Source organism: Furipterus horrens, unplaced genomic scaffold, assembly GCF_987537825.1.
Source record: "Furipterus horrens unplaced genomic scaffold, mFurHor1.1.pri manual_scaffold_7, whole genome shotgun sequence".
Lineage (NCBI taxonomy): Eukaryota > Metazoa > Chordata > Mammalia > Chiroptera > Furipteridae > Furipterus > Furipterus horrens.
The window spans coordinates 20165972-20179791 of NW_028327177.1; the positions used below are offsets into that span (position 1 = coordinate 20165972).

The 13820-nt window shown below is 34.9% G+C and overlaps 1 protein-coding gene across 1 annotated transcript in view; it reads right to left on the reverse strand.

Moving 5' to 3' along the window:
• PKHD1L1 (PKHD1 like 1) overlaps nt 1–13820 on the reverse strand; it is a 141379-nt gene that overhangs the window by 108806 nt on the left and 18753 nt on the right. Inside the window, exons 9-16 of the mRNA XM_090283443.1 lie at nt 12922–12964; nt 10492–10562; nt 9302–9412; nt 7697–7786; nt 5562–5830; nt 4165–4256; nt 589–748; nt 141–276 (exon numbers count right to left, since the gene is read on the reverse strand). Coding sequence (XP_090139569.1) covers nt 141–276; nt 589–748; nt 4165–4256; nt 5562–5830; nt 7697–7786; nt 9302–9412; nt 10492–10562; nt 12922–12964 — 972 coding nt within the window. The remainder of the gene's footprint in view (nt 1–140; nt 277–588; nt 749–4164; nt 4257–5561; nt 5831–7696; nt 7787–9301; nt 9413–10491; nt 10563–12921; nt 12965–13820) is intronic.

A 13820-nucleotide genomic window follows, 5' to 3' on the forward strand; every position in this document is an offset into this window, starting at 1 on the left:
CTAAAATAAGTGTAAGGTTTCTACTTCGCAGATTTTCACCTATTGTGTGCAGGGGGGTCTAGAATGTAATACCCACAATAAATGAGGGAATACTGTATACATGAAGAGAAATAAAATCTCCCTTATTACTTATCACTTACCAGTTTTCTCCATGTTGTAAATTAACCTATATTGGTAAAGGGAGCATGAATTTGCTTCTATACATGGGCTGGTTACCATGATCCTCTGAACTTCCTTAGTTGCATTAGTCATTTCCCAGTTTTCCAAGGTTATAACCTATTTTGCAATTTACAAAATTATCTTTACCATATAGAAAAAATCTAAAGAAATCATAATTCAGTAATGCAATACCTCTTTATTGCTCTACTTAATTGCAAAGGATAAAATATTTAAAAATTTAAGTTTCATCAAGTAACAGCCTCTAAAGAGGCTGTATCTATCATACAGATACTCTAAGCCACATTTCAGTAATTTTCCATGCCTGCTTTTCCCCAAAACAGTATCTTACCTAGTAAAATGAATAACTAAGTAGAGCTCCTATCTTTGAACATTTTCTTTCTAGACAATGGAGCTATAATCATGGCAAACCTGTACTTCCTGGACAGCTGTTGACTGGGATTGAATAACTTGTTCTTCGTTTACTGCGTCTTCAGTTTGTTGTTCAGTATAGACATTTCTATGCTGGTACAGCCCAACGTCAACAAAAGCACTTAGTCTATACTCCTGAAGCAAGATTTCAATGTAATATCTGGAAAATAGAGTAACTAATAAATATAACTTGCTTTCCACAGCAGGCCATTAATTCTTTTTTTAATGAATACAATTTCAACACAATATGAAACATCTGCCTATTGATTTATATTATAGTATCTCGGATTTTAAATATTAAAATATCACAGGTTTCATAGTAGTTTGCTAAAATAAAATGAATTATGTAAGATACCTGCATTAGTAAAGCGCTGTTCCCATTCATAACAAATTCATTGTTTCATCAATACATGTTTATCGAAAAAGATACTATATCCTATCCTAGAGGAGCTTAAAACAAAATTACATTTTAGCTTATAATACAAACATCCTGGCATAAAGCACAGAGGACATGCAGAGATTAAGTATTTTAGTGTAAGAAAATGGCTGGCAGACGCACAGATATATATATTTTATATCTAAGTTGTTGTATGGGATGACAGTTCCTACTTTCATATCTCTTGAATGTTGGCTCTGTTCGTAACTTGGGAAATAAAACATTGCCTCAGGAATCTGTTACTGATTAGATTGACAAGCTGGATGGGATTCACACAATATATTGGATTGACCAAAAAGTTCATTCATTTTTGTTTGTTTGTTTGTTTTTTTGTAAGCTGCCTCTAGTAGCACTTAGTTGTCTTTAACTTCTTTCAGAATAATTTTGTTAGATTGTATTGTGACAGCTGTCATATCAGCGTGCATTAAAAAAAAATCACAATTAGTGAATTTTTGTGCAGCCATTTTAATACTGAAGATGGAAGAAAATACAAAACATTTCTGGCATATTATGCTTAATTATTTCAAGAAAGGTAAAAACGCAACTAAAATGCAAAAAGAAAGATTTGTGCAATGTATGGAGAAGGAGCGATGACTGATCAAACATGTCAAAAATGATTTGCAAAGTTTCATTCTGGAGATGACTCACTGGATGATGCTCCATGACTGGGTTGACCAGTTGAAGTTGATAGCCATCAATTTGAGACATTAATTGAGAACAATCAACCACAAGAGAGACAGCCAACAGAGTCAAAATATCTAAATCAATAGTTATTGGTGAAACTTTAAAAAATGTGTCTTTTATTTCACGGAAAAACCATATGAACTTTTTGGCCAGCCCAATATTTAGAATTCTTGATTGCTGAGAACCCCCACGCATCATCCAACTGACTACCCAGGATAAGGCATTCACTGCCCAGCTGTTACAGGGGAGGGCAAAGCTGTTGTTTTCCTGCTTGAATCTCTATCAAAGTTACCATCGCTCCCATCTTCGGAGAGGACAGCTGGGAGTTCCTCTAATTCCCTCAATCATTCGGCAGATACTCTTATATGGAGAATGAGTGTCCACCGTTCATGAAAGACTGAATAAGGGGCACTTACCACTGCTCACCTGTCTAGATGGGGCTCTGGGTCACCCTCCTCACAGAACTGATATTGGAGGATTGCATGAGGCTCTTGGCTGCCCTGAGACCCTGTTGCCAGCTCTACCAAATCAAGGTGGGCAACACCATGGAGCAGGACTCAAAGAAGAACCAGTAAATTCTGTATCTTAACCTGGCAGCTTAAAAATATTAGGCACTTTCCATGTGCTAGAGACTAGTCTGAACACTTTACAGACATTATATTGAATCTTCACAAAATCCTATAAAATACATATTATTTTTCCCTCATTCATATGAATAGGAGAGACTAAGAGAATTTAAAAAAATTTAAAGATTATTTAAAATTAGCAACTGAGGTAGGATTCAAAGTAGAACAGGGTAGATAAAGAGACATGCGCTTAGAGATGGGGCTATATCATCTGAGTAGAATGAACTAGACACATGAGCTACCTTTGAAAAGACCTCAGGGACCACTGTGCAATAAACCAGAATTCAAAGCCATCATTCTAAGCACAGTGTGTAAATTCCAAGCTAGTATGCAGGAGCACAGCTACCAAGCAGCAGATGTACAACGAGTCGCTTTCATGCAGTCTCTGTGTTCCGGCCAAACAGGTAAATTGAACTCATTTTCTAAGGCCAAGGCAAGACCTGAAGGTGAATTGACACTGAATTCCAGTAGGGATTAATTAGGCGCTCCGTTTACCCTGAGTTGGCCCAGTAATCTTGGTTAAAAAGAGGTAAGTATATAAAAGAAGTAAAGGCAGAAGGAGGAGGAGGAAAAGAATAGAAGGCTTTCCCCATGACCCTGTGGTCAGGACGGCAGTGAGAACACTGTGTGGTTGCTCCCAGGGACCGTTGGTCCCAACCCTCTCTGTCCAACTCCGTCAGATATTCATGGTGTTACCTATGAGCAAAACCTCATTAATTATCTAGAAGGGTGATATTGTAAAAAAGTTTTTTAATCCTGCCATCAAGAAGTGAAATCTGTTTTTTCATCTGGAATCTAGGTTTGGCCATTTGTTTTGGGCAATAGGATCCTAGTAAATGTGACATGATCAGACTCTTGAAAAGCATGTGTGCATTCGGAATTGCCCTCTTTACTGCTGGAAACCCATTTATCAATGTGACAAGACTGGGCTAACCTCCCGGAAGATTAGAGACTACGTGGAGTAAGACATCCCAGATAACTAACTCCAACCATGCCACATGAGACTCCAGATATGTAGGAGAGGCCATCTTGTGCCATCGATCACCAACTAAAGCAGCCAGCACCAAAAGAACTGCCCAGCCAATCACAAAACTGGGATGCTTTAAGCAACTAAAGTTTGGGGAATTGTTTTCCATGCAGCAAATCCTAACAGATATAAGATAAATGGAAAATGGTCTCAATGAATCTCTTGATGTTATTCATGTAACTTGGCTATTTTAAATATATGTCTTTTATCTCCCTGTTTTCTAGGAAGCTTGAATTATTTTTTTTGAAATAAATTATCTGTTATTTGAATGGTACCTTAATTTTTTCTCTGCATTTTACCTTTCAGCACTAAATGATGTACTTCTTAATGAGAGAGAGTGTATTTTAATATCCTTTGTATTAAATTTTCAGTACCTGGCCCAGGGTCTGGAATACATGAGTGAATAACAAATATGTATTAATTGCAGCACAAATCCATGTGGTTTTGTGATTTTTCCCTAGCAATATTTAAGAGCTCATATTTCTATGGAAGCAGAGAAATTAGATGGCTGGACTGACTAAAAAATCTTAGTAAAAAAACTAAAAACAAGATTAAGTATATTTCACGAAGTTATAATTTCAGCAACAGAGATAATTTAAATGTCAAATGTCCCTGATTAGCTGAATGCCAGTATTCTTGAAGATATAAAAACAAAGTTTATTAAAATTACAGAGACAAATAAATTATAAATTAAGCCAAAAAACTAATATGACTTCCACTAATAAAAATAAATTGAAAATATATGTAGACATAAACTTATAATTTTTAAATGTTACACAATAATTAAAAAATAAAAACCTTACTCTTTTCCTTTCTGAAGATGAATGTCACCAGATCTTTGTGTTGGACTGGCAAAATAACTGTTGGCATTGGAAGAATGATATGCGATCCTTATCTTATGCCAAAAGGAGAGGGAGAAGGGAGCAGGGAGGGAGAGAAGGAGAGACAGAGAGGGAGAGAAGAAGTATTAATAAACATTTTTAGCACTTACTTATTTTTCTGTTAGTCTCGGAACTTTTATGAATCGAAAACTGTGAGGCTACTTCATATTTTTCTTCTAAGGTCTGTTATCCATGATTAATGAAATTTTAACAGTTATCAAAGCTCACTTCATCCCTTCCACCCTAACTAACATCAGCACCTCTATACCAAACGTACTGAACAGACACAGCTCTTCCACAATTAAAACTGCAAGAGAAATTAGAAAGGCATGTAGCAGAAGGACGGTTTTTACTGTTAAATAAAATATTCTTTTGGTTTGTAGAGATATTCAAGGGATTTAATCCAAATGATATCATTAAAAGTAGGTCTGATAGGTGCCAAAAGGTCACTAATTGGGTCTGTGTACTAGAATGAGAAGACTGTGGGTCCCCATTAGCCTTGACTATACCATTTTTGGAGGAAGCATGCTGACAAGCTGTGATGAAATTGGAATTCATTTATCACAGGTAGCAATTTAAACTCATGCTTCCAGTTTGAGAGGGAATCTTTCAATATATATCAAGTCATAAAATGTTCTTTTGTTTTGACCTATTAGTTTAATATTTATGAAATTGTCTTAAGGAAATAATCTAAAATACAGAATAATTTAATAAACTCAGATATTTGGTAAAGTATTATTTATGGTCATAGAAGATCAGAAGTAAGAAATTTACCAGTATGGAAAGAATGACCTAAGTGTAGTAAACTCATAAAATATCATACTATTAAGATGGTGTTATACAAATTATTTATTGTCAACATACTAATATGTGACAAAAGAGTACTATGAAATTGGATGTATGATCCTATTTATATAAAAAACAAAATAGAGATATCAAGAAATGATAGACTTTCATTTCAATGTCTGACGCAAAGTATAATAGCAGAATATTTTCTTTTGCAAATTTCCTCTGTTGTAGTTATAATTCCCTGATAATAAAAAAATTCAATTGCAAAGAAAACATATGTGTTTTTTCCCATGGAAGAGAAAATTTAGATATGGGAGAGTATTTTCTTTTAGGTGACAGATATTCTATGACAACTTTATAATTCATATCACAAGTGTTTAAATAGTCAAGAATCCAACCACCGGAAAAAATGTGTCTGAAAAATTATTTAATCTATTGACTGGTTTGGGTTTAGAATAAATTACATACATTATATATAAAGGTTATCATATTGTTTTAATAATATCAAAGGTTATCCTTTTCTCCCCTACCTTATCTTCTGGAAGTCCAGTCTGGCTGAAATAAATCGCATAACGGTCATCACCTTTGATGTAGAATCTATAAACATCAGAATCTGGAGCCACCAAAAATCCCCTGAAGCGTGCAGCAAATGTGTCTTGCTCCATGGGCCAAATATAGGAAGCTGAATCTACCCAGCTGGCACCCATATACCCCGGTGTCTCCTCATTGTACTCGAGTATCTCTTCAAGGTGCACCGGCCGACTATTATTCCATACCTCAAGCTTTAGGCCTCTCCCACCTGAACACAAAACAAGAGAAGTCTTTCATTACGACTTTGATATGGTGTTTCAATGGCCTTTTATTTGGGTAGTGGTTACAGATATTTGATTTCAACTCCTGTTATTGAGCATGTGTGTAAATAAAATAACTACTACCAGCCCCTGTACCCAGAGGATAGACTGCTATTAAGGCGGTATACAATTTATTATTACTTCACTTCTCTGCATCTCAGGCTCCACATACATAAAATGGGAATAATACTACTACCTGCATGGATGCTATGGGGGTTAGATATAATATATGTAATATATAAAACACTTGGTACTTTATAGGTGCTTTACTTAAGATAACAATATAATAATTATTACCTACGATATGATTCATGTTGCTTTATATAGTTAAGTCTAAAAACTCCAAGGTTCATACTATTTGATCAAAACCTTTGCCTTGATTATTCTCTCTAACAAAAGTTACTCAAATAATGGCTTATAAGCAATCAAAGAACAGATACTGTTGGCTTTAAGATTTGTCATCATGTTTTCTTTTTCTTTTTTTGAACATTACTTCTGACCAAGGATTTCATCTCCTTTTTGGACAGAACCAGAGAGAGAATATTCTCATTAAGGTGTATCTACATTTGCCATAAACCATGTGATTAAGTGTTTTCTTCTTCACCAAAAAGGAGCTGTCTAACTCTTTATTCCTTCTTTAAAATACGACAACAATCAGGCTCATGACTTCCTCCAGTGTCCTCAAGTTTGTATGGAGTGTCTGGATGTAGAAAATAATAGCTACTCTTCTTCAGTTCAGTTTGTTTAGAGAAAAGCTTTAGCATTTCACTCCCTGATACATACCACTTTATTTGAAGTTATCAATAAATATCAGAATTCTTTTCTTACACTGATCATTTTTTATAATATTGCTCAAAACAAGGACATTTAAGAGGTTGGTAAATAGAATTTATCTGGCTTCATATGCCAATCACTGATACAATTATACGCCACTCTCACTATATGCACAAGAAAAGATCTACAGCCCACTTAGCACATGCACAAGATCTAGTGGAATTACTGCAGATGTCAAGTCTGTCAGTTCCACTTTCACGGGGTCAGAGGTGAAAGTCTGAAAAGAATTTTGAGTTCCATTTCCCTTATCCCCTGTTATCACTCCTAATTCACTCTGAACAAGTAAGGATTAAACTCTGCCATTTATTTTTTTAACCAGGAAAAGGCATAATTTACATTTCCATGTAGCCTGTACCAACATTTAGTAATCATCATTTAATTTGAAATAAAGGCACCATGATATGCTATCAATGAAGGTGGCTGTTTTCAGTAGGATGCAAAGGATTTAGGTCAGGTTTACCTCCACTGGTGCAGTCTTAATACAGCTCTTTTACTACAAATATTTCCTAATCTAGAAAGTGTAAAGAGAAAAACTAGGAAGAAATGTATTATAATTTTCTAAGTACAAATTCTAAAAAGTTCAAATATTTTTTTCCTAATTATTGTAGCTGACTGTGTCCCCCCAAAACTCATATATTGCAAGTTAATGCCCAACGTAATGGTAGTAGGAGGTCATTAGGTCATGAAGGTGGAGCCCTCATAATGGGATTAGTGCCCTTATCAAAGAGACCCCAGTGAGCTCCTTAGCTTGGAGAAGGAGACACCTATGAAAAAGCAGTGGTCACCTAATCAGTCAGTACCATGATCTTGGACTTCCCAGCCCCCAGAACTATAAGAAATAAATGTTTGCTGTTTATAAACTATCTAGTTTATGGCATTCTGTAATAACAGCCGAATTGGACTAAGACACAAATGATATGTATCAATAATAGTCTTCTTATGTAAATGTAGAAATGGCCATTTTCTCTCTGGTAACTTACCTGGATGTACAGTTTTGAGAATATTAGGTTTTGGAGATGTCTTGCAACATATACTATTTTCTGTGACATTCAAAACATCACAGGCTTGACCTATAGAGAAGCAAGGTACAGAGCTATTACTACAGAGTTTCAGAATGCAAATCACATCTGCCCATCTCGAAGCACTGTTTCAATTAAAACAAAGTTGCACAAGCAAGAGACAAAGATGTGGGGGGCCGCATGTCCTTTATATATTCACTAAAGCTTATCATTCATTAATCATCATCCTTCTGCAAGGCAACATTTTCTTGACAAAATATCTTAAGTCTGAGTAAGAAAATTTCACAATTTCTGAGAAAAAAATTAAAAATTTGATAAAATTATGTCACAATAAGGGATTTCACATCTGGGTCCAAAGTGAAGTCTTATATTTTGATCCTTAAAGAAGATTGATGTTCAGAATTTATAAAAGCAAGTGATCTCAGTCCTCTTAGGTTAAAAAAAACTGATTTGGTCCAGGTTCTTCAAATGAAAACAAAAAGGATAATAATTTGTAAATATATATTCAAATCATTATTTACAAGAAATTATCAAAGATTCAAAATCTCAAGTCTGGTTTTCACATTAACAGCAATGAAATATAAAAATTAACTTATATTTTCATATCAACTGTACAACATCAGATCATAAAACACATTATATAGATTTAAAATAATGTATGTTCCTGGTTCTAATATTCAAAACATATTTATATTTAAAATATCAGAAAAAATATATAAAACTTTAAAATCTACAGCCTAGATTTTAGTATTTATATAGGTTACCAGAAAGGATTCATGGGGATAGGAAATATATTGTATAAATGTTAGATGAGGTTGCTTTATATTAATTTCTCTTCTTGAAATCACACTTTGGCTGGCTTGAGAAAATTTCTTCAAAGTCAAAAATACCTAAGCAGAGGGCTGTATCAGAAAACATATGTGCCAGTAGCAAAGACAGACATACTTTTCCCTGCTCAACAGGGTAGGTTACGTCACTATGACTGAGTGGGAAGATCCCATTCTTATACTTACTTTCATCACCCTTTTGAGCTGCATAGTTCCCCACCTCTGAACAGACCTAGACCAGACTCATAAAAGTGATGCATAACCAGAAAGCCGTTCCCTAAGCACATTAGTGGCCAGGTGAAACATCAATTAGTGCTCTTTGCAAAGCCAATGTCATCAGCAATTACTGATGCATAAACAAGGGGGATGAGGAAAGTATCACCAAATACTACTTTAAATTTACTCATAATCAACCAACCCATTGAGAAGTAACAACAGTTAAGAATGACATTGAGGAATTCATGTCTAGACATGTGGCAAGGAATTTGTGGATGGCAGTCACGATGCCACCACACAATGCCTTTTGGTACTGACCTCAGAGCCCAAGCCCTGGTCGTGCAAGGCTGCAAGGGAAGGCCCTCACTGCTAAGTGCAGTGGGAAAAATGTCAAGACCACAACCCAATGCCTACGTGAAAATACCCAGCTTTAAATTTAAGACATTAATTGAGAAAACAAATTATTATAGAAAACACAGAATTTTTTTTCATAAAGTAATATATTAAAAATGATGAAAAATACCTCCAACTAGAACTCTGACTGGGGAATCTGTCTGATCGAAGAACTGCCCATGTATTGTTAGCATGGTGCCACCTCGAATGCTTCCTTGTGAAGGTGAAACCATAGTGACCTCTGGGAAAGGGGAGGAAAAGCACATGAACCAACATGTCATAAGTATTACACATAAACCCAAATGCTTGCATTTAAAAATTTTTCTAAATCACCTAGCTATAGGTGATTACATTACCACATAAATGAATTAGGTGTTCTATTATTTTGTTTCTGATCCAATCCTGCAGAGGACAACAAACATGGCTTTCACAGAGACCTACAATTCCTGGGACCAGGCTTCACTGGGGACTGGTACTCAGGAGACACTGGTATTGGGAGGATCCAGGGCTAAGGAAAACCTGGGCTGAGCATAGATCTTTGGTTCCAAAAGAAAACCTAGGAAGACAGAACAGCCTCATCTCCCCTATGCTCTTAAAGAATGAATCTGTATATTTATTGGCCAACATCTTATATTTATATTTTTCTCATATAGTAGCTTTATAGATCAAAGTTTTAGCTATATTGGTAAAAGAACCTAGTGCATTACATATGGTAGATTCTATCAAAGTTCTATGTAGTTTTACATATGAGTGTTTCACATTAAATAAATTTCCAGAAAAAAGCCAAGGTATATCATATTTGATTGATTCCAAGACACATTTTGTTTCCCATTGAACATCTATGAAATATAAATGTGCCAATGCCATCGGTCTTGACCTGGAAAGAAGAAAAATGCTTTCAAGGAACAAACAATTGTGTTTGCTTCTGACACTCTCCTAGGAGTACTACCAACCTGAGACGTGTGTAAATTAAAATAAGTATAATATGCTTGAGGATTCTTTTGGAACATGCTGAGAGCATATATCTGAGAGAGGACTGGCTTATGCTTTAAACTGACAGCAAATTTCTTTTTTCCTCCTTCAACCAGCAGCCAGAATTGAGACATGCCCATTTTCCCGTCTATCTCTTTTAGTGTGGTGAGTCTTCAGGGTCCTAGTTTAATGACAGGGCTTCCTATTAGAATCCCTTTCTCAGGAGGTTTTCCTTCTTAGAAGTACGTACAATAATATAGCACACATTAAGTCGTTATTGTCTTTGATTTAATGAAATGAAGTATAAACATTTCTCTTCTCACACACACAGAGTGAAAGGTCACATACCTGCATATGTTTGAAACATTGAAATTTTATTCAGAGAAGAAACAAAATGTGCCATTTTTTGTGGGAAACTCCTGTTAAAAAAAAAGTTCAGAAACTCTTTAAATATAAACTTTATTTGGGGAAAATGTTATTTATTTATTTTAGTACTATAACTCATGTTATAATTTGCAAAGGAGCTGCAGAGAACAATTGAATCTAAAAAACAAACTAAGCAAACAAGAAGAACAGAGACAGAATGATGGATACAAAGAGCATTTTGATGGTTGTCAGATGGGAGGGGGGTTTGGGAGAATGGGCGAAGAGGTGAGGGGATTAAGTACAAATAGGTAGTTACAGAATAGCCTTGGGGATGTAAAGTACCCATGGACATAAACAATGGTGTAGGAATTGTCTGAGGGAGTGGGGGCAGGGGGATGAAAAATTGGGATAGCTGTAATAGAATAATCAATAAAATAAAACAAAAAAAATAAAAAGAATGGTTTTCAGAAATAATTAAATCACATTACCACTCACCAAGAACATCATTATATTTGGGTGAGAACAAAAGGATTGTGTTGTTAATAAATGTTATTGTAAATATTGAAAAAAAAAGAAAGCTGAAGAGTCACTGAAAGTATTTTATGCTAAATTAGTTATTTAAGAAGTTCACACTGGATTTTATATCTTTATGCTATAAGCCTTTCAGTCGCTTTACCAAAGATCTGAAATGATGCTAATTCCAACAATATTGCCTGTGGTCAGATCACGCATCAGAAAAAGTCTCTCTGCTTCTTAGTTGATGTGAAAATTGCCTCGTGATATAAAGTTGGAATGTAATTTATTTGGTATGACACTGAGATGTTTTTCACTAATTCAATGATAATGACTAGGCATTTCTCAATTAAGGCAGCCTCATCTGAACCTTATCAGTCTGGAACAGCTGTTGTTTGAACTTGGGTAATAGAGGAAAGAAGGTTGGCTATTAAAAGAAATACAGAATGGGGGCCATAATGGTCTTTAATTGGTTCATTTGATACTCAGAAATGCCCCTGAAAATTTGTAAGAGACTATATGGTTTAACATTTTAAAATGCTGTATAATCTTAAAAATGGCTTTTACATGGTAAATGTCATATTTTTAACAGTTATCTTAAATTCTTAAGATAGTTTTACATAAAACACAATTTCAATACAAAAGGACATCAATTTGCTATAAAAATTGTAAGTCAAGATCACAGAATCAACAATTTTATGCAGCAATTCCCTACATTAGGTCAAAATCTGCTGGTCTTTTTAAATTGAAATTTTTGCGACATGCTAATGCAGCATATTGATTTATGAATACTTATCAATCACATTCAATCTTGATCACTCAAACCTTCTATTTCTGGATAATTATTTCTCTGAGAGACCTATGATGGATTTGACAATTAATACCTTTTATATACTAAGAGTTCATTTTTCTCACCTGAAGATGACATTGAGCTCATAAGAGAACCATATATAGTTCAAGATATCATTTCTAATCCAAGAAGTGTTGCTTCTAACATGGTTTTCTAATATTTTCAATAAAATCCTATTGTCCTGTCTTATCAAGTTATATGTAAGTATGTCATGTCCTTGCAGAAAATGACAGTTAACTCATGGGACTCTAAGTCATTTGCCCCCTGTAAATCACAAAGGTAAATATTAGTACTATTTACATATTGTCCAGTCTGGTTTGTTCTTGAACTATGACATTCTTAATGGTTTGGGTCCAGTCTGTAGTGGTCTCTAATGAAGTGTCCAGCCCAGGCATCGCTGAACTGCAAACCTATTACCTCTAGATATCTAGACTAGATGATCTAAATACTACAATAATGGATTTGTTCTCATCAACTCAACTACAGTTCCATGCATGCAAGGAACAAATACCAGCCTTCTCCTGAGCATTAACCAGGTACAACATCTACTTTTGTCATAATATTGCCATTCTTTTCAAACTTCAAATTGTTGATTCTCTCATTAGAGATAACAAAGAAGTCAACAGACCCGTCCTGTTATTGATCTACTACAGCTATATTACTATTCAATGGGTAAATAATATAATTTATCTGGATTTCTGCTAACTGGCTCATTTTCTCAATGTAAGATACCATGACATTTTGTGCAGAACAATTCATTTAGGTTTGGCACATCTTGGCCTTGCCCACAAAAGGTCATTAGCATGGCCCAGTTACTGTGACAATCAACAAACATCTCCACACATTTGCAAATGCACCCAGGAGTGGGTGATCCTGCCATGGTAGAGAATTATGGGTGAAAGGGAGTTGCAGACCCCTTAAATGTTAATTTGTGGGAAGAGAGTGATAAATTTTTTAATTGCTGGATCTAGGGCACAAAATAAATATACTCTTATTTTATTCACCCAGTCGAATCAATTATGAAAATTATTACTTACAAAATGACCTACCTTCCATAATCACTATCTAAGATGAAGCTTACATTGTGATGACCTGGAATTAATTAAAATACACAATCAATTAAATTCCCAATCATAGGAGAACAATAACTATATATTATAAAGCTGATTTTAAAGCAAAGAAATTTAAAATTAAAACTGTAATTACATAACCATCTATTGATCCTCAAAGAAATGACAAGTGAACTATCTTAAAGAAATACCTATTATTTGAATATATACATAATTGGATGTTTCAAGGTCAAAACTAAAAAAACCTGACAAAATATAATAATAAATGAAGACTAATCAAAGAACATATATGTATGGGACAATATTAACCCCGAAATTCTTTCATCCAGTGAACAACTGTCTAGTTAGGTCGGAGACTCTGCCAGGGGTTGAGATGCAGGGTGAGCACACAGTTTGCTCTTCTCCCCCAAATCATCTTGTCTGGTGGAGGATACAGCCAGCTAAGAGCAATGACACATTCAGACAACTATGAATTGTGATAAAGCTATCAAGGAAAAGGAGAATGAACTTTGAGAATGTAAGGCAGGGGATCAGGGAAAGCTTTTTTTTTTTTTCTTTTCTTTTTGGAAGACAAGATATTTTATCTGAATTTCTCAGGATGGGAAGCTTGCAAAGACCCTGAGACAGAAGGGAGTTAAACTCATTCAGGGACTAAGAGGTTTATGTGCATGGAGTAGCTACAGCAAAGGAAAAACAGAGTGAAATAGCTAAATTTGTCATGGAATCTTCTGGATGACAGATGAAGAAGAAAAAAAGAAATGTGAAGAAGCTTACCTTAAATGTAAACCTTAGGAAAAAGGTAATTCATACCTCTTTACATGAAACTGAAAGGAAGCCAAGGAAAAGAGGAAATGCTAGCATTTAATAAACAGTGGGCA